At 44.1% G+C, this 22,017-nt stretch overlaps 1 protein-coding gene across 7 annotated transcripts in view; it reads right to left on the reverse strand.

Annotated features, from left to right (window-relative positions):
- Nucleotides 1-22,017, reverse strand: part of PLD5 (phospholipase D family member 5) — a 302,902-nt gene that overhangs the window by 142,519 nt on the left and 138,366 nt on the right. For 3 of the 7 annotated variants that reach the window (XM_084979298.1, XM_021064454.2, XM_021064453.2), the window contains exon 2: nt 19,613-19,749. In XM_084979298.1, the coding sequence (XP_084835424.1) occupies nt 19,613-19,618 (6 nt within the window). In that variant the 5' untranslated portion in view covers nt 19,619-19,749. Of the gene's footprint in view, nt 1-19,605; nt 19,750-22,017 lie in introns of those variants that run through there. The other 4 variants (XM_084979299.1, XM_084979296.1, XM_084979297.1 and 1 more) reach the window with 2 other exon arrangements.

Here is a 22,017-nt window from a genome sequence, read left to right on the forward strand (position 1 = left end):
TCGATCCCCAGCCTGCTACAGTGGTTTACGGGTCCATCATTGCTACAGCTGTGGCTTAGGTCATAACTGCAGCTCTGACCTGATCCCTGGCCCAGGAACTCCATATGCTGTGGGGCAGCCAGAAAAGGGAAAAAAAATTTTTTTTAAATAAAAATAAAAAAATACAAACCTTGCTATTATTGGTGCTTTTAATTGCAGTTTGAAAGAGAGGACTTTGGAATGAAGATATCAGATTATTCTTGAAAAGCGGCTTACGTAAGAAGAAGAGAAACTTAAGGAGGAATAATAGTAGCATCATCTGAAAAAAGGATGTACCCTGGGAATGCGAAGGGACGCGTGAACAAAAAAAGGCTGGATCCATGGGAGTTCCCGTTGTGGCTCAGCAGTAATGAACCTGACTAGCATCCATGAGGATGCAGGTTCCACCCCTGGTGTGGGTTAAGGATCTGGCGTTGCTCTGAGCTACGGTGTAGACTGGCGGCTGCAGCTCTGATTCAGCCCCTAGCCGGAGAACTTCCATGTGCTGCAGGTGTGGCCATAAAAGACAAAAAAAAAAAAAAAAAGAAAAAAGAAAGGCTGGATCCAAACCCCAAATGCAGAAGAGGTCAGCGGAGATAACGCACAAGGAGTGTGTTTTATACACTGCTGGGAACTCCAGTGCTCCTTTGCGTGTGGGGAGAAGAGGTTTACTCTGCCATTTTTCAGCTTCCTCTGCTGTTACACCTGCCAAGGGCTGCCAGTGAGTTCTGCCAAGACCTGGACACTCTTGGGCTAGGTCCCAAAGAAGTGTGCCAAGGGGTAGAAAGAGCAACAGCTCCACGACCAGATGGCCGTTATGCTTTGCTAAGCAAGTTGTTTATTTTTGCATTGAATTTATGTGGAACTACTTTTGTACATTGTAAATCTCTAAGCAGGACTTTGGGGTACCTGCCATAGGAAACTGTTAAATGCACTAGGAAAGAAAAAATTTATCTTTTTTTTTTTTTTTTTTTGTAACAGTGGGAATATTAGTTTTAATTAGAAAGTGGGGGAAAGAGGGATCAAGAAGAGAAAAAAGACAGGATGGCTAGACAAAAGCAATGCTTTTCAGCACAGAGTTAGGAGAGATTAAAAAGTAAAATCAGGATCTCATTGTAGCTCAGCAGATTAAAGACCCAGTGTAGTCTCCATGAGGATACAGGTTCGGGCCCTGGTGTGGCTCAGTGGGTTAAGGATCCATTGTTGCCATGAGCTGCGGTGTAGGTTGCAGACACGGCTTGGATCTGATGTTGCTGTGGTTGTGGCGTAAGACAGCAGCTGCAGCTCTGATTCCACCCCTAGCCTGGGAATTTCCATATGCTGTAGGTGCAGCCCTGGAAAAAAAAAGAAAAGTAAAATCAAATACCTAGTCTTGGAAAATCCTTGGGGGTGAGAAGAGAGCAAATGAGTCTATTCTGCTGAGCTGAGTCCCCTGGGTGGCCCTGAGGGGCTCAGGTTCTTCACCAAAGAGGGGCCAGAGGGGTTTCAGAGAAAACAGGAGTCTTCAGCCCTACCTTGGAGTTACCAGGTTTCACTATCATGCGCCATTAAAATTACAGAAAAATAACCTCGAGACAATAACTTACCTGCCCATCTTTTATTTTATCAAGGAAAAAAATCCTACAATTTAAATATAACATCATTTTATTTTATTTTTTGTCTTTTTGCCTTTTCTAGGGCTGCTCCCGCAACATATGGAGGTTCCTAGGCTAGGAGTCCATTCGGAGCTGTAGCCACCGGCCTATGCCACAGCCACAAAGCAACTCGGGATCTGAGCCTCGTCTGCAACCTACACCACAGTTCACTGCAACGCCAGATCCTTAACCCACTGAGCAAGGGCAGGGACCGAACCCGCAACCTCATGGCTCCTAGTCGGATTCGTTAACCACTGCGCCACGAAGGGAACTCCATAACATCATCTTAACATCCCTCCTCCCCAATAAAAAGAACACAACCCCAGGATAAAGACAGTCTTTCTAAAGAAAAGTCAGCTGATCTTTGGACTGATTTATATTTGTTGTGATTAAAATTTCTATAGATACTGGTACAAATAAATATATATACACATAAGTGTGTATATAATGCTCACATATGTGAATGCACACATGTAAATATATCCATGTACACATACTGATATGTAATGATATGTTTGAAATGTAAATACAAAAAATGTCAACATACCCTTTATTTATGGTCTTACATTGCAGGGAATAATTTTTTAATTTTAAGTGGGTCAATTGAACAGTGCCACCTGAAATAACGCTCTAATGTGTAACTAACTGGGGACAGTCTTTCTTTCTTTGGCCACACCCATGAAATGCGAAAGTTCCTAGGCCAGGGATCAAACCTGAGTCACAGCAGTGACAGCACTGAGTCCTTCACTGCTAGGCCACCAGGGAACTCCTGGATAATTTTTAAAGCACATTCTAAATATACACTTATGCACAGACCTACTGATGAAAATGGAAGCATTTTCTAATGTGAACAAAGTGGTGGAGGCGGCCAGGCAGAGCTGGCCATGGCTTTGGGAATGAAGGTGCCGACAGATGAGCTCTGCACTCAGTATCCCCTCCGGACGCTGTCACCCAACCCAAGCATCTGAGAAAGATGCCACGGACAGGTGAAAGCTTGGTCGCGAACCAGCTCTGGCTCTGAACCAGAAGTCTGCAACCCAGTTGTAAATGAAGCTAGGAGGAGAAGACTGAAGAGTAGAACGTTTCCAAGGTCTTCTAACCTCGAGAAGTAGGATAACACCAAGAGGCAAAAGCCAAAGTATCATAAGACAAAAAGAAATACACTTGATAACATCGCTATGTGTGGAATCTAGAATGTGGCACAAATTGGAGTTCCCGCTGTGATGCAATGGGATCAGCGGCATCTCTGGAGCGCTGGGACACAGGTCCAATCCCTGGCCTGGCACAATGGGTTAAGGATCTGGCGTTGCCACGGCTGTGGCATAGGTCACAACTGTGGCTCAGATCTGATCCTGGCTTGGGAACTCCATATGGCCTTTTGGGACAACCAAAAGAGAAAAATGATAATTAAATTAAAATGTCTTAAATATGGCACAAATGAACCTATCTACAAAACAGAACGGATTCATAGCCTCAGAAAACAGACTTGGGGTTGCCGGGGGGGGAGAGGGAGGGAATGGATGGGGAGTTTGGGGTTGCAAACTGTTACATTTAGAATGGATAAGCAATGAGGTCCTTTGTACAGACGGCACAGGGAGCTATACCCAATCTCTTGGGGTGGACCGCGATGGAAGATAGCGTAAGAAGAGGAAGTTATATATATATATATGTATGTATGACTGGGTCATTTTGCTGTACAGCAAAAACTGGCACAACATTGTAAACAAATTATACTTTTTTTTTTTTTTTTGTCTTTTTAGGGCCTCACCTTCGGCATATGCAAGTTCCCAGGATGGGGGTGGAACACAAGCTGCAGCTGCCTGCCTACACCGCAGCTAAGCAATGCCAGATCTGAGCCGTGTCTGCAACCTACACCACAGCTCATGGCAACACCAGATCCTTAACCCACGGAGCGAGACCAGGGATCAAACCCACATCCTCATGGACACTAGTCGAGTTCTTTACCTGCTGAGCCACAAGGGGCACTCCCTTATACTTTAATAAAAAATAAAATTTAAAAAAATGTTTTCAATACACTTGGCACCAACCTATAGGTCACATGAGGCAGGAGTTTCTGTCCCTGGTGGCCCATCAGAATCAAATGGGAAGTTTAAAATAAAATTTCTGGGATTTAATTGGTTTGGGGTGGGATGTGAGTAGAAGTTATTTATTTGTTGGTTTATTTATTTATTTATTTGCTTATTTAAGTTCTCCAGATAACTTTATTGTGCGGCTAGGTTGAGAACCACTGCTTAAAAGGCTGACAAAAGGCAGCAAGAAAAATTTTCTCATCAGAGATTCTCAAACTGATTCATTTTCACTACCTGGAGTAGGACACAATATTTCCCAATCAGTCATTTAGGGGCTCTCTTTTGTCACTATAAAACCTCACTGGAGTTAACAGGAAAAAAAAAAAAAAAAAAAAAAAGACACTCTTCTCATCAAAATATTGATGAGGCTGCCTGTGCAAAGTAAAGGGTTAGAACACAGACAGACACTGTCATAACCAATGTCATGAAGATCCCAGGGCCCGTCTGAAATGAACAGAGCGTCTGGATTATCTTATTGAGTGTCTACACTTACATGGGGTCAGGGCAGGGTGAGAGCTGGCTGAAGGCAGAGAGGAGTTTTCACAGCTCTGGAGCCTTGATTACGTGCCAGGGACTGCCACACACTTAGGTACAAACGATCTCACTTAACGGACGTGTTTGTTCCCCCTGCTCTGGCCACACCATCCTGCTACAACGTCTCAAAAATGGCAGGTGTGTGGCGTTCTTGTCATTGCGCAGCGGAAATGAATCCGTCTAGGAACCATGAGGTTGTGGGTTTGACCCCTGGCCTCACTCAGTGGGTTAAGGATCCAGTGTTGCCGTGAGCTGTGGTATAGGTTGCAGATGTGGCTCAGACCTTGCGTTGCTGTGGCTGTGGTGTAGGCTGGTGGCTATAGCTCCAGTTAGACCCCCAGCCCAGAAACCTCCATATGCCATGGGTGCGGTCCTTTAAAAAAAAGAGTCAGGTTTGTTTCCACTCTCTCCTTCTACGTGGAACCCTCTTTCTGCTAATATCTACCTCCTTCAGGTTTCTTGTCCAACATCATTCACCAATGCCTGAGGAAAGCGGTCACCAGTAACTCCCTCTCCTTGTTCCCTATTGCTTTCATCCTGCTGTGCTCTTCTTGCCACAGCATTCATCACTTTCCAACATCTATATAACTATCTATGTAGCCCTCCAACTATCTATCCATCTCCATCTAACTATCCCTCCATCTATCTATATCTATCCATCCATCCATCCATCCATCCCTCCATCTGTCTCTCCCTCTATCCATCCATCCATCTGTCCATCATCTATCTATCCCTCTCTCCATCCATCCATCATCTATCCTTCCAACTATCTTTCCATCCATCCATCCATCCATCCATCCATCCATCTCTCCATCTATCTCTCCCTCTATCTATCCATCCATCCATCCATCTATCCTCCCATCCATCCATCTATCACTGGTCAATCCTTCTAACTGTCGTATCTTCTCTTTAGAATCTAAACTCCACTAGGGCAGGCCTCTCCCTCTCTTGCTCTCTGGCCCACTGAACAAAACCTAACCATTCCCAACATTTAATGAGTACTCGATAAATAGTTGGTGAATAAATAAGCCTTGATAATACTACAGGACATGACTTATTATTTTGATGAACAGAAATCTTTTCTTGTGTGCTAAAAATAAAGGCTTTATTCTTCATTTAGCAAAGAGAAAAGTTTTAATAAAGGAGGAAGCTGAAAAAAGGGAGAAGGAAAAAAACTTTCATCAGCTCTTGATGACAATGGTACCTACACAAAATATAAATATAAACTTGAAATATAAACTCTCGAATACATAGGGCTTGCAAAGGTGAAGCTGGTTGATGTACACTTTCGGTTATCTTCCATTGGTCTCCCTTTAATTGACTGGTTTCTTTTGCAGTTTCCAAAGGTCGCCCTGATAGTCACCTCCCTCACTTTACCCATGGGATCTGACATCCCAAGGCTAATAGCATGTTTTTTGCTTTGTTGTTGTTGTTGTCGTTTGCTCTTTAGGGCCACACCTGTGGCATATAGAAGTTCTCAGGCTAGGGGTTGAATTGGAGCTGCAGCTGCCGGCCTACACCACAGTCACAGCAACACCAGATCTGAGCCGCATTTGCAACCTACACCACACCTCACAGCAACTCCAGATCTTTAACCCACTGAACGAGGCGAGGGATCAAACCTGCATCCTCATGGGTACTAACTGGGTTCAAAACTCGATGAGCCTGAGCCACAGTAGGAACTCCTAATGACATGTCTTTAAAATAAAAACCCATTCCCAGGGGTGGGGAGCAAACACCAGCAGGGCACTCCACTCTCTGGGAGAGTTCATGTGCCTTCCTGATACCACCAGAGTCGTGGATAATCAAGGGAACACACAGCTTGGTCCTCTGCCTGAGGCCAACAATGCCTGCAGCCTTTCCAGAATTCCTCTAGGTGTGTTGGTGCTGCTACTCCGATTCAGAATTCCGTGTGCAAGTCTGCTAACTCTAAAATCCCAACTCACCAGCCAAGTGCATTAAAATATTTATTTTTGCTCCCAATGTAACAGACAAAAAATTTTACATTTCCACTCTCCTAGCACTAAAATATTTAAATGGACTCTGCACTTAGGATCAGAGGCTTCCCAGGTGGTCCAAAGATGATGATGGTGGGAGGCACAAAAGCCTTAGAGGACTTGATGATAAAAGAGGTTAAGCCAACAAATGCAGCGCTCCAGGCAGGATACTGTGAAATCATTATATTTCAACAAAGAGAGTAAGTACATTCCTGTAGAGTCAGATCTTTGCACTCGAGCATGAAAGTCTTTATCATCACCAGATGCATAAAATGAAAAATAAAATCTGAAAGAGAGAGAAGGAACCTGGACCAATTTCCATTTCACCCTCCCCTTCTCAACAAAGCAATTCATGGTAGCTGCATTTGAGGCAGCAGTCCTGGCAGTTGCTAACAGGCACATGAGAACCAGCTAAAGTGTAAAAGGAACTCTCAGTCCAAATCCAAGGTGTGGGAATAAATCTAGATAATGTCAGATCAGGTGAGTGAAAAGCAAGCCGGTTTCATGAGAATGATCAAAGGCAGTGCTACATTTCCATTAAAAAGCTAAGCTGCAGGCTCAGCAAAAAGGACGCAAAGAACTCTTTGCTCAAAACAAAGTACCATCCTTCCTGGACCTGCCTGGTACCAAAATCTTTGCATGCTCACATCCTATATATAAAATGGTGTACTACTTGGCGGTAACACATCTCCCCATATATTTTAAACAAACATTTAATACAATGTAAATGTTACATAAAAAGCTGTAAATAAAATGTAAATGCGATGTAAATTGTTGTCACCGTGCTACAAAATCCAGTTTTGATTTTTAGAACTTTCTGGGTTTATTGTTGTTGTTGTTAAGGCCCCACCTGAGGCATATGGAGGTTCCCAGGTGAGGGGTCGAATCAGAGCTGCAGCTGCCAGCCTGCACCACAGCCACAGCCATGCAGGATCTGAGCCATGTCTGTGACCTATCCCACAGCTCACAGCAACGCCAGATCCTTTACCCGCTCAGTGGGGCCATGCATCAAACCCAAATCCTCATGGATACTAGTGAGGTTCTTAACCCAGTGAGCCACAACAGGAACGCCCACAAATTTTTTTTTTCCTTTTTGAATATTTTCAATCCGTGGTTAAGTCTACATGTAGATGCAGAACCCCTGCATACAGAGGGCTGACTGTAAGAGAATTTGCAGAGTGCATACTTAGTGTTGATGAAATATTGATTGAGCATAAGGCTAGAAAACATCTTACTCACATTACAAAGTCCTCCTAAATCCCTCATCAAAGCCAACACAAACTCTAGTTGATTTTTCCAACCTTCTCTGCCATTGGAATTAACTTGCTTTGCCCGTTGACTTGTTCTAACTGGGAAGCAGGAACCTAAATGAAAGTCTATGGGGCTGACTGACAGGTGTTTTAAACAACAATCATACATTTGAGTCCTTTCCTGCTGGCCAGCATCAAAGGTTCTCCGCACACCCCACCCCTTGCTAGCGCTGCCACATCTCCTCAGGCCAGGGTTCAAGGCTCCTGTGCCCTGGAATAACCAGAATGCTCTAAAGACCAACCAGCAGATCACATGCACATATCTACACTTTGGGGAACCGCACCCCTTATTTGCCTGTCCCGCAACACTCAGAACTTTCTGGAACCCCTTTTGAAATTCTCTTCAAATATAAGCCACAAACGCCATTAGAGTCATAAAGCATTTCAGATCTGAAATCAAATTACCCGTATTGTTCATGGTCTACTTTTTCAAGTGTTTGCTGGAAAGGACTTTTACCGGTTTCTGAACATCAAAACCATCTGTTAAGTATCTGCCAACCAGGGATAAGTGAGTGGGGCAGCTCAAAATTGTTCTTCCCTTGGGTGGAAATGTGGGGCAGTGCTGGAGTCTGAGGCTCAGGACTGGCTTCCTGCTGGGTAGCTACCCGCCCCTGTGTATGTGGATCAGTGACTCCACTTCTCTCAGTCTAATCCAGCCATGAAATGAATTTTTTATTTACATTCCCTGACATGCGCCAATATTAGATTTATGTTAGATCGTTCCTCATCCCTTTTTCTGGCTTGGAGAAAAAAAAAATAACAAAACTACACAGTTCAGCTCATCCTCTGCTTGACATTTTGCACAATTTAAAAACACGGCTTTGCTGATGAAGAAAAAGATAGGTGGGTCTCAAGCTGAGCAACTGTCATCTGTTCCCTGTGGACAGGTAACTGCATCCTGCTTGGATAAAAGATAGAGACCATCTATGTCTCTTTCTTGAGGTCAAGGAGACCTCCAGAACGACACAGAAATGTTCCTCGGGGGTCAGAGAAGGGAGGGGAGACAGACCATAGTACATCCTGTCAACTTCCCAGAGACCCTGGTGCTAGAATGCATCCTGGCTACAAAATGCTCCCCCAGGGGAGGGTCCTGAGTCAGGCCAAAAGCAGACGAAGCAAGATGATTGGCTGGAGGACGCCCGGAAGGCCCGCCCCCATACAAGGGATTTAAACCACCTCCAAAGCACCTGCTGCTCTCTTCTTCTCTGTTGCTCTTTCTGTCTCTCTCTCCACTACTGCCCCCAGCCTATCTGTACCTGTGCTTTCTCCACACCCATTTTTGCTCTCCTCTCTCTTTATAAACACTTACTTGCCTCATGACCCTGTCACTTTGCAGAATTCCGTCTCCAAAGGGACAATTTCTGGGGACCTACATCCAGGGGTGAGGGTTCAGCGGTCTCACCCCACAGCCACCAGAGAACACATATTCTCTTTTGATTACTAGGTATCTCTTTTCATCTTTTACACAAGATTTTTTTTTAATATTACTGCACACAGCTCATTTGCTTTATTAGTAGTTTTTGAGCAAATAATTCAGCGAATCAAATAATCTTCTGAAAATAAAAGCTAGACTTTAGTACCTACTGTTTCAAACTTGAAATAGAGGGAGTTGCAGTTCTCGGTATTTGCCCTCGAACCGCACGATGTTCAAATGCTCTCTCAGTATTCGTGAACAGTTTTAAACGGATTAGCTCAGAATAATAAACCTCAAGACAGGGAATTTCCAATATGCTGACTCCTTGAAAGTGTTCGGTAAAGCCACACATTTCAAAGATAATAGGAGGCAAAAGAGGATCATCCTTAAAAGTGCCAAGTGATGAGTTTTAACACGCGCTATAACTACTAAGCCACGATACAGAGTTCAGCACACTCAGAATTTTCACTTTGCTAATAAGAATTACTTTATCTCCAAAAGTTCTTACTCCATAGCCTTCCCTCCGTTAAAAACTCTATCATGGAATAAAGATGTACATGAATAACCAATCATTAATAACTAACTAAAAGGAAAGCGTTACGTAGGAGTGGGTCTTATGTTTGTGCTACAATCATTTTGATTCGCCAGAGGACACAGACTTCTCTAGATTACTAGATTTCTCTAGATCACCAATGAAAACTCTTTGTATAAAATACTTCTGCTGATGGAGTTCCTGTTGTGGCGCAGCAGAAAGGAATCCTACTGGTAAACATGAGGGTACAGGTTCCATCCCTGGCCTCACTCACTGGGTCAAGGATCTGGTGTTGCCATGAGCTGTGGTGTAGGTCGCAGACGCATCTCTGATCTGGCGTGGCTGTGGCTGTGGCATAGCTACAGATCCGATTTGACCCCCAGCCTGGGAACTTCCATATGCTGTGGGTGCGGTCCTAAAAAAAATAATATTAATAAAATAAAAATAAAATTCTGTGAATACATTTGAGGATATTTCAAACATGTAAATGAAACACAGGATCGACCATCTCAATCTGCTGGCATTTCACAGACTCATTCTAACTGTTAGAGGAAGAGGGGATTTAGGAGGTCAGGTTAGATGATCTCCCCACGTTACAGATAGGAAAACAGAAACCAGAAAGAACGACGTGACTTTCATAAGTTTACTCAGCAAGTTCAGTGGAGACGGAGAGCTATTCTTTCCCTGAGTCTAGTTCTCTGTTCACTACCCTGTGACATCTGTTTTTCCTTCTTTCTCTTCCATTACACTGCTTACCCAGGAATTAACACTCATCTGAGCATGTACTTGTACTCTGTCTGAGGCACTGGACCAGGATGTTATTTCAGCAGTGCATTTCTTCTCTCCTCCCATCCATAGCAGATACCAAAGTATCTGCTATGGATGGGAGGAGCATCCATAGCAGATACTTTGTTTCAGCATCCTATCAGGTGCTGAAAATGTAAGCAGAAGACAGAGTGCCCCAGCAAGCTTACAGTCTAGAAGAAGAGACAGATATGTGCGCGGCAGTTTAAGACATGGGGTCTCAAGTGGGCACTTCATGGCATCCTTGGAATTACGAGACATGGAATAAAAATTTAGTGACCACACATAAAAAGGCCCCATGTCACTGCTGCTCCCTTCTTTACTAGATTTGTAGGAAGGACCAAAACGCTAGTCAGAAAAGAATAATAAAGCACACACTTGAGAAGTCTCATCCTAACTCACCTGTCATAGAATTGCCAAAAAAAAGGTGTTCTCTGAAAGTGACCTTTTAATAGTCCCTGAATCCCAAGAGAGAATACAAATTGAGATCTCTGAGACCATAATTATTAATGCCTGAACCTAAAAAAGACACACAATAGACATGAAGCAATGTAATCATTGTTTTTTTTTTTTTTTTTTAAGGGCCACCATATGGAGGTTCCCAGGCTAGGGGTCGAATCAGAGCTACAGCTGCCGGCCTACACCACAGGCACAACAACACAGGATCTGAGCTGCGTCTGTGACCTACAACACAGCTCATGGCAACACCGGATTCTTACCCCACTGAGCGAGGCCATGGATCAGACCCTCATCCTCATGGGCACTGGTCGGTTTCTTAACCCACTAAGCCACAATGGGAATTATAACATCGCACTTCCAGGCTAGATTGATTTATACATAAATTGAGAGCATGTTACAGTTTTTAAAATTTCCCTTGACTGAACTTTCATTAATTCTCTACCTTGAACCAAAGGCCAAACTCAATATTCATTCATCTAAGAAGAGTTAGAGAAACACACGCTACCTCGTGTTGATACTTCGGGAATTCTAGAATGCACTGTGCCCCATATTTCCAATATGTTAAAACTAGGTGGGGAGGAGGAGTCCCTCTCTTAGCTATGGCTCCTAACCTTTTAAAATATATATAACAATCTAAAAGGAGAGACAAACTCACAAACGCCTTCATATAAAATAGTTCAGCTCAACACAAAGTAACACATACAGGTGTTTACAGCGCATATAGCTCCAAGGGATTCTCAATGACTTCGGATGCTCATTTTGTAAAAGCAGCCTCCTGTGGAGATTGGTTAAATACTTGGGATTCATTCGCCAGTAGTTAAAGAGCATGACAGGAGCGGTCAGCTCTGGGCACTGCAGGAGCCCTCAGATGTGACCTCGCAGACCCAGGTGGCCTGGGGCACATGTCCCGCAGGAGGGGTGGCCTTAGGAGAAACCCTAGAAGCGGAGACAAGAAGGAACGCGGGCTCAGGAAAGGAAGCAGCAGGGAGGCGGGCCCTGAGGCCCAGGAATGCGGGCCAGGTGATTTGGGGGCCCAGGAAGTCATTTAGACTGATGACAACAGAGCAGGGAAGCTGGAAAAGGAAGTGATGTCTTGGCGGGGGCCGGTGGGGGCGGTGTTGGCAGGGCCTCGTATTTCACGTGACCCGGTTTTGCTGTTTTCTTTAGGGCCGCCCCTGCTAGGGGTCAAATCAGAGCTGAAGCTGCTGGTCAACACCACAGCCACAACAATTCCAGATCCAAGGCGCTTCTGTGACCTACACCACAGCTCGCGGCCACGCCGGATCCTTAACCCACTGAGTGAGGCCAGAGATGGAACCCACATCCTCATGGATAGGAGTCGGCTTCCCAACCCACTGAGCCACAAGGGAACTCCCTGTTGTCATGAATCTTAATGTACCATTTCGTCCCCACCCCAGCACATGCAGGAAACAACAGCTGTCTGTAACAATAGCTGAAGGCGGTGGTGGGAGACATGCAGCTGGAGAACACGAGTGTGGAGGCAGAGGAAAGAGCGACACAAGCTCACTCGGCCTGTTGGGGGGTGAGGGACGCTGGACAAGGTAAGCGGCTGGCATGCCCTGCTCCTCACGCAGGTGGCAGCCCCACCACAGCAGCCCTGACTCGGCCCTTGGAGCCTGAGAGTAAGGAAACAGCAAGCCAGCCCTGAATTTGAACCCAGCTTGAGGCCGTCCTAGGAGGGTAGACGATTCAATCATTTTGAACCTATCATTTCATCTGTAGAATAAGGGTAACATCTGCTGTATTGTAAGAATCAGTGAGGTAACATTAAGTAACTTATGTAGTAGCTGGAATATTTTCGTACAAAAGAAATGATAACCGCAGTAACAGAGGCAAATAATATCTAAAAGTGGCCATTTGTAGAGCCTCACAGTCCACTACTGCTGGTACAAAAGAAATGATAACTGCGGAGTTCCCGTCATGGCTCAGTGGTTAACGCATCCAACTAGGAACCATGAGGCTGCGGGTTCGATCCCTGGCCTCACTCAGTGGGTTAAGGATCCGCGTGGCCGTGAGCTGTGGTGTAGGTCACAGACGAGGCTCGGATCTGGTGTTGCTGTGGCTGTGGTGTAGGCTGGCAGCTGTGGCTCCCATTAGACCCCCAGCCTGGGAACCTCCATATGCCGCGGGTGCGGCCCTAGAAAAGACAAAAAAACAAAAAAAGAAAGAAAAGAAAAGAAAGAAATGATAACTGCAACGACAAAAGCAAATAGTATCTAAAAATGGTCATCTGTGGAGGCTCACAGTCCACCTGGAAATGCAGGGCTAGGTCCTGTCTGTGAGAAGACATGAGCACCAGGATAATGAGATAATCAAATAAAAACAGAAGAGCTGGCTCTACTCTCAGTTACCAGTAAATAGCACCCCTGAGAATTGCATACTGAGGACAAGAAAGCATCTGCACCATAGCCAGGTAACTAAATACCCCAGCCTGCAATATTTCCAAAAGAGTGCCTGGAATAAAAGTACTTCGCTTAGAATAAGAGACAAGAGACAAGCGTGGCTCATCTCGAGAAGTATAAATGTGAGAAAAAGAATGTATATGTATACATGGGTCGCTTTGCTGAACAGCAGAAACTGACAGAACATGGTAAATTATCTATAATAAAAAATTTAAAAAGAAAAAAATAAGCAAATATAAGGCCTCACTCAGTAAAGGAGTTTGCCATTTCCTCCCTCGTACATGAATTGACTTTCATCTCACAACAGCATGGGACAATTTTCATCAATTTATAAGTGAGAATTCTCAGGCTTCCTTGAGGTCACCTGCTCTGCTTGAAGGGACAGAAATGGGACTCACCCCACGTCTTCTGAACCAAACTTTGTTGGTCCAAGCCCATGGCTACATCAAGTGTAAGTAACACCTGAAAACCAGCTTTGGGGGGGCAGGTGAGGTTTAGCTGCAAACTCGTTGATCACTCACAGCCCTCGTCTTTTAGAATCATAGTTGAAAGTTCCTCCTCTGAAATAAGATCTGATTCTTCAGTGTTTGCTTTCCAAATCTGCACGCTGTTCTAACTTTCCAAAGTTCTGCAATTCTGGAAGCCGAAGTCCAGTGAATTCTTCAACAGATTTTTCTTTTAATACTTTTTCTCTATATACACCCTTATTTTTATTTATTAATTTTTTTAGGGGCGCACTCATGGCACATGGAAGTTCCCAGGCTAGGGGTCAAATCTAAGCTGCAGCTGCTGGCCTACACCACAGCCACAGCAATGCCAGATCCAAGCCGCATCTGCGACCTACACCACAGCTCATGGCGACACCAGATCCTAAATCCAGGATCAAACCCGCATCTTCATGGATACTAGTTGGGTTCTTAACCCCCAGAGCAACAACAGGAACTCCTCAATATACACTATAATCATGGCAATTACTTTAATTGAAAGTTCCGATGAGAAAGTTTTTCTAATTAGAAATCTATATACAAAATACAAAAATATCCATCAGGACATCCACCTGGGTTTTCTTTTTCTCTCCCCTCTCCCTTTTACAGTGTCCCCTTTGCCTCTGCTTAAGGGCCAGGCCCTTCACTATTCCTGGATGTCCCTCCTGCAAAGGCAGCTGAAACAGGCTATCTGGGGAAAAGACAGCTGTGCTTTCTGTGGCCAAGTGCCATTCATGATGATCAGATAGGGCTGTGCCTATAAGGGTTCAAAGAACTTTCTGAAAAATGTATATGCCACACTCAAATAATCTTTTTGCAGAACAAACCTGGCAACAGGAAATGTCAACATCGTTAATCATATGTTGAGTTTCATTAAAATTAAAACTTTGAAATAATTAGCTTTTGCTGCTTCCAAGTGGTAATTATAGGCCATCAGGAAGCATCATGCTCTCTTGCATTTCCTCCTTTAAACATACAACGCTAAAGATAAAACATTACAGATAATCTTTTTTCTTGGCTCTTTAGGGCCACACCTGTGGCATATGAAAGTTCCCTGGCTAAGGGATGAATCGGAGCTGTAGCTGCTGGCCTACACCACAGCCACAGCAACTTGGGATCCAGCAACGCGGGAGCTGAGCCACAACCTGCAAACTACACCATAGCTCATGGCAGTGCAGGATCCTTAACCCACTGAGTGAAGCCAGGGGTCGAACCCCATCCTCGTGGATTCTGGTCGTGTTCATTACCACTGAGTCACAACAGGAAGTCCCTAAAAATAATCTTTAAGATTTTAACTATGAGAATATAAACAATATTTCCTGGGTCTTGGCTAATCAACTCTCCCATGATTCAGAAAATTTGAATTTTACTTGACTCAGAAGTGAAATTAAGATGTTAATAAGTGACATTTCAAGTGAAAACAGAGCTCAGAAGCATAAAAGTACCTAAATTTAAACGTTTTCAGATTTCTTTTAAAATTAAGCATTTATCTTCCATTTCCAATTATCATTAAACATTATTTACTCAAAGTTAGAAAAAAAATCTGTTAGATTACTCTATTTCATTTTAGCAATTCCTCAGTAGGTTTTTTTCTCACTTCCATGTGATAATCATTTTTAAATAGAGACTCTCTAACCTTTAGTTTCTCCTCTCATAATCCTCAGTTATTCCCCCCAAATGAATTCCATAGAGGAATAATAAATTTATCTAGATAATATATCTTATCTTGGAGTTCCCGTGGTGGTGCAGCGGTAATGAACTTGACTAGTATCCATGAGGATGTGGCTCTGAGACAGACTATTAACTCGGGTAGTCAGTGTAGGACCATGGGCTCCAAGGCATTCTTTTGATATGAACATTGATTAACATTTGTGGCTTAAGGGCTCCAGGGAGTTAACACCTCCACAGACCTTGTTTTATTATAGGAAAAGCATATTCCCCACAGGCTTTGTTTACTATAGGAAATTCGAATCTCCAGCCCACTCCTCAACTAATAAAAAAGGAATGGGAGGAATGGTGACTTAATCTAAGGAAAGAAAAGGACAAAGAAACCATAAAACTTAAGGGACATTTCCAACCCTCAAGCCCCTACTGGACAAGGACTGATATAAGCAATAGAGCAAAGCCGATGGGAGAAAACCACATCTTTCTGAAGCCCACATTGGTACCCCCCATCTTTAAGGAATAAAAACCCCTACAGGACAATAAAGAAGGGGGCTCTTCTCCCCCTCCCAGCAGCCCTGGGAGCTGTTTGCTCTCCTGTAATAAAGACTTTGCTTGCCTGCTGCCTGTGTGTTCGCAGAGTTCATTCTTCCACTGCTGTGAATAAGAACCCAGGTTCTGGTATCTTTCTGGTATCACCTTAGATCCTGGGCCTGGCTCAGTTCCTAAGGACAATGGCAGGGCTAGTAGCCAGGCAGGAAAGAAGGAGGCGGAGTGTCCTGGAAGTTAGAAGGTAACCTCGCCTTAGAGTGATAAGGAGGGAGGAGCCCATGTAAGAAACGTTCAGCATGTTAAAAGGAGAATGATCAGGGGACCATAGCGGGGCCATGGGCTGTCCCACTGGAGATGGCCTGGACTGAGGTATAAGGAATTGCAGTCTCCTGTGCTTTGGAGAAGAACAAGCTGTGGCTTCTAGGAGAGAGGCTGGAGGAAGCCCGCTACCACCCAGGCAGACAGACAAAAGCATTGCAAGGCTGAGAACATGGGAGGATGGACACACAAGACAGAGGAAAGAGGCTGTAGCCGAGAGGACGATCCCCAGGGGCTGCAGGTTCTGGAAAAGAGAGCTGCAGGTAGGGGTGCAACCTGGCAACCAGAGGTGGGATTCCCACCGCCCCAGGGGAAAGGAAGCAGGAGAGCGGCTGGTACTTGGAGGAAGACACTCTAGATGGATGGAGAAGCCGTGATGACGCATCAGGATTCAGTTACTGATTGAGATGGCAGAAATAACCAGACCAAAATTCCAGCTGTATGAGTTAAAAGTTAAAATTAAATTAGAGCTCCCCCCGAGCGAAAGAGCCATAATTCTAAGGCGCCCCCACCCCTTTTTTGTTGTTGTTGAAAGCGACTATGAACTGAAGTTTGGCCCTTGCCATCAGCCTCTACCTGGATTAAATCATGAGCCACTGCTGGAACCTGATGGATGATAATGTGAGAAAAAGAATATATGTATATAATAGATACAGATATAGATGTGGCTGGGTCACGTTGCTGCACAGTAGAAAGTGACAGGACACTGTAAATCAACTGTGACAGAAAAAATAAAAATCACAAAATAAAATAAAAAAATCATGACCCACAGCACCCCCTGAGCAGAGGTCACGGTGAAAATCAGAAGTGAAGCACTTCATGCCCTGGGAAAACTGGAAGAGCAGGGCTTCGGACGGTCAGATCTTTTCAGAAGATTTTATGTGCCCAATTCTTGCATCTCCTCCTACCTAGAGAAACACGAACATCCTTCATGGGGATGTCTGCTCCCTGTGACTAGCAATGACCTTCAGGAGACGAGCACCAAACTTGTAGAGCAAGTGTCTGCCTGCACGCGCCACCCCCCCTTATCCTATCCTGATATCCCCCTTTTCTATCGGAAATACCGCCGCCCTGGCTATGGTGAAGGATGAAACAAAGATTGTCAACGTCATCTGAACGCAGTCACCTCCACGGGTGACAGCTGGTGAGTCCTGCAGCTGTGAAAACTCAGGATGCTGGCCCTGATGGCAGAGGTGCGTATCAAAGGAAGGATTCGGGGAGCCCACACCTTTTCTGCTCCTGCTCCCTGCCCTTTGTTGCAAAAACTCCTGTATATCCTAGCTCCTCCCTCGCCTCTCAGAGCGGTTTCTCAGGGCTACCTGAGATGCTGTCCCCCGGGGCTTAAGTCCTACTTTTGCCCCCAGTAAAAGTGAGCTCTCAACTTACAGGTTGTGCATTTTTTTTTAAGTCCACCCTACCCATACCTGGTAATGTTTGTTAAAACGTCCTGGGTATTTTGTCCTAAAGCAGTTGTTACAGGTTGACATTTGTGGGGCTGCTTTCGAGGTTCTGGGGTTTGCCATCGAAAGCACCCTGCAGTCGTCATCACAGCAGAGGTGGGAGAGAGGGGCAGAGCACTGCACTGAACAAGGAGTTGTCACCGGCCCCCTTACCCACAAAATGTTTATACTTGGCACACAAAAGGATTGGTACAAGATACTGATGCAGATGGCTGATTGGGAGTGTGAGTCTATGGATTGCCTTATAATCTCAATATAATTTTTCTCCTAAATTCAGTCTGGGAAATAAATATACTTAGGAACACCTGTCAAACCCCAAGAAATCTAAACCGTGTACTCATTTCTCTCGTGTATCCTTTGTGGTGTATCACACTATGGCCTGGTAATTAGACTACAATACATCAAGGGGTAAAAAACCCCCAAACTTTGTCTTTTCCAAATGTTTTTGTGTGTCCAACATTCAACCCTCAAGGCAAAGCATCCAAGATAAAAACCTGCATATATGTTACCAGACTGTGGTTGATTTTAAGCTAGAAAAGAGGGGCACTTTGACTAATGCTTTCCAAAGGGGGGGGAAAAATCACAATTAAAATTCACTCTAAGAGCTAACTCATATAACCATTATGATTTTGTGGCCTCACGTCAGCTTGGCAGCAACTCCTATATAAAAATAAGTCTCTTATCTCTCTGCCTCCTCTTGGTACTCTTCTGCATCCTCCTCCCAGCCTCCCCAAATGAAGAAGCTCTCAGGAAAGAGCTGGACGAGGAGACTGATGGGGATAAAACCATGCTGGGACGGCTCTGCCGTCAGAAATGACCCTAAGGAAATGTTATTATTTAATGTACCTGAAGAGAAAGAATACATAAAGATAACAGCAAAGCTATTGCAATGTCCGGATTAAAAATAAACTTGGTGCTAAATGGAGACAGCCTGAGGAGGCTCCTGTCTTTTCATGGACAGGCTTCTTTACTTAATCCCCAATTTCTTTTTTAGGGCCACATCCATGGCATGTGGAGGTTCCCAGGCTAGGGGTCCAATCGGAGCTGCACCGGCCAGCCTACACCACAGCCAGAGCAACGCAGGATTTGAGCTGCACCTGCGACCTACACCACAGCTCACGGCAACGCCAGATCCTTACCCCACTGAGTGAGGCCAAGGATCAAACCCGCATCATCATAGACCCTAGTCAGGTTCATTAACCACTGAGCCACGAAGGGAACTCCTATTTAATCCCCATTTTAAGTTGGAGTTTTTCCCAAATTGTGTGTTTAATTTCTCATTGACGTAACAACTAGCTCAGTGTCCTCTGTCTATTGGGGCCTTCACTTTAGCCAAGCTTATCACGGAACAAACCAGAACCTCAGACACACAGGCACAGAGGTTTTCAGAAATGCAGACTACTACAAAATGTCATCTTGTCAACCATGCCCTTGACCAGAACACGCCCAAATTGTAAAGTGATTTAAGTCCTTACTCTTTTTTTTTTTTTTGTCTTTTCTAGGGCTGCTCCCTCGGCATATGGAGGTTCCCAGGCGAGGGGTCCAATCGGAGCTGTAGCCACCGGCCTACACCACAGCCACAGCAACGTGGGATCCGAGCTGTGTCTGCAACCCACACCACAGTTCACAGCAACGCCGGATCCTCGACCCACTGAGCAAGGCCAGGGATCGAACCCGCAACCTCATGGTTCCTAGTCTGATTTGTTAACCACTGAGCCACGACGGGAACTCCAAGTCGTTACTCATTTTTATCCCTTTGGTCTAGATGAAAGCTTGAGTGGACAGAGTCCATCGTCCAAGGGCAAGTTTGGCGATCATGCGTCTTTACACTATTTTTCTCTCCACCGTCCAGGGCCCTCCTTGATGTTCCTGCCCACTCCCGAAAAGAGGATTTTTGAATTTTTGTTTGTTACCTCTTACCGACATTTATTTTGACAATTTTTTTCTGACAGTCCATCCTCATCCTCTCCCATGATGTCCACGGCCGAAAATATCAAGGCAACGAGAATGGCAAAGCAGCACACCAGGGCAAAGACCACGATGCACTTCTGCTGGGACTGCGAGAGACAGAGAAGATAAGGAAGAGTAAGTGAAGCAGCTTTTGCCCAGGAAACTCAGGAGGGACAGCTTTTCAAAGGTCCATGCAAAACCCTGGGGGAATAATTACTTTTGTCACTGCCAGAAAAGGCTTGCTCTCTAGGTGAAAGGCCTGAGACCTTTATGCCTATTCCTCAACCCAGCCTTCAAACCCCTGCTAAATATGTTAGAGCCTATTAAATAATTCAAGTGCAGCATCAAGACTTAACACAAGTTTGCTCCTCTTCTCTCTAATCAAAAGCAGTCCAGAAAAGATCACTACAAGGGCCATTATCGCAAATTAAAAATGAAACACAGGGTGCCTCAAAGATCAATCTCCATCTGCTGTTTTTTTCACCATTTTCCAAACTCCGTGCAAACTGCATTCAAATTCTGCACCTTCTTGGGAATTCCCATTGAGGCTTAGCGGGGTTCGAACCCAACTAGTATCCATGAGGATGCAGGGTCGATCCCTGGCCTTGCTCAGTGGGTTAAAGATCTGGCATCGCTGTGACTGTGGTGTGGGCGGGCTGGCAGCTGCATCTCTGATTTGACCCCTAGCCTGGGAATCTCATGATAAACACATCCTATTCATTTAACTGTAAATCTTGAAATTTATTTTCTTTGTGGGGGGTTAAATATAATGTTAAGCCAATAATTTTTTAAAAATTTTTGAATGATTTTTATTCTGCCCTTTATTTTCTATTTATTTTAATCATACTCATTACTTATATAATCAGAAAATGCTTGCTGTTAACTGTTTTAAAAAAACTTATAATATGAAAAAGCAAATAAGTCACTCAGAGTCCTGATCAGGCAGAACATTTCTTCTTGTTCTTTTCTTTTTCTTAAAAAAATTTTTATTGGAGTTCCCGTCGTGGCGCAGTGGTTAACGAATCCGACTAGGAACCATGAGGTTGCGGGTTCGATCCCTGGCCTTGCTCAGTGGGTTAACGATCTGGCGTTGCCGTGAGCTGTGGTGTAGGTTGCAGACGCAGCTCGGATCCCTCGTTGCTGTGGCTCTGGCGTAGGCCGGTGGCTACAGCTCCGATTCAACCCCTAGCCTGGGAACGTCCATATGCCGCGGGAGCGGCCCAAGAAATAGCAACAATAACAACAACAACAACAACAAAGACAAAAAGACAAAAAAAAAAAAAAATTTTTTATTAAAGTATAGTTGATTTACAATGTTGTGCCAATTTCTGCTGTATAGCAAAGTGACCCAGTCATACATATACATATACATATATATATATATATATATACTTTCCTTTTGTTATACTATCTTCCATTCTGGTCTGTTCCAAAAGACTGGATAGTTTCCTGTGCTATACAGGAGGACATCATTGCTTATTCATTCTAAGAGTTTTATTTTTTCCATTATAGTTGATTTACAGCGTTCTGTCAATTTCTACCAAACAGCAAAGTGATCTAATCATATATACATATATTCTTTTTCTCATATTACTATATCTACCTATCTAACAATCTGCTAGTATTTATAGCATGCTATATATAGTTTTACATTCTGCTTTTTACACTTAATCATGTTTTAAGGTATTAATATTCTTTGAACGTGTAGTTTTATGTTGTTGCATAGTATTTAATTGCAGGAAAAATCACTGTCTCTTTTTCCCTTTTTTTTTTTTTTTTTTTAGGGCCACACTCGGGGCATGTGGAGGTTCCCAGACTAGGGGTCCAATTGGAGCTGTAGCTGCCAGCCTATGCCACAGCCATAGCAATGCAGGATCCATGTCGTGTCTGTGACCTACACCACAGCTCATGGCAATGTCAGATCGTTAACTCACTGAGAAAGGCCAGAGATTGAACCTGAATCCTCATGGATGCTGGTCAGGTATGTTAACTGCTGAGCCACAACGGGAACTCCGAAAATCACTGTCTCCTTTACTCCCAAAACTTCCCTTTAAAGCCACTCATTTTACGACAGAAAAAAAAAAAAAAAAAAAAGATAAAACATTTCCTCAATTATAAATAGAAACAAACAAAAAGCTATTAGAGGAATTTAAAATAAATAATAGTCACATTAATCCAGTCCAGAAGACCCTCTAACCCAGGACAGTATAATTACACATTCTCTCAAAAAGAATCCTAGAAACAACAGCATGAATACACCACACCAGACACACTTCAGGTACTCAGTGAATGAATTCCAGAGTCGTTAATACGAAATGCTTCATTGATAACATTGATTCCCTTCCCTTTATTCTGATTTTTATGATAAAACAGTA

The sequence above is a fragment of the Sus scrofa genome, chromosome 10, assembly GCF_054392235.1.
Source record: "Sus scrofa isolate SSC_HxYL_T2T_F1_AM1 chromosome 10, Sscrofa_HxYL_maternal_Yorkshire_Landrace_v2.0, whole genome shotgun sequence".
Lineage (NCBI taxonomy): Eukaryota > Metazoa > Chordata > Mammalia > Artiodactyla > Suidae > Sus > Sus scrofa.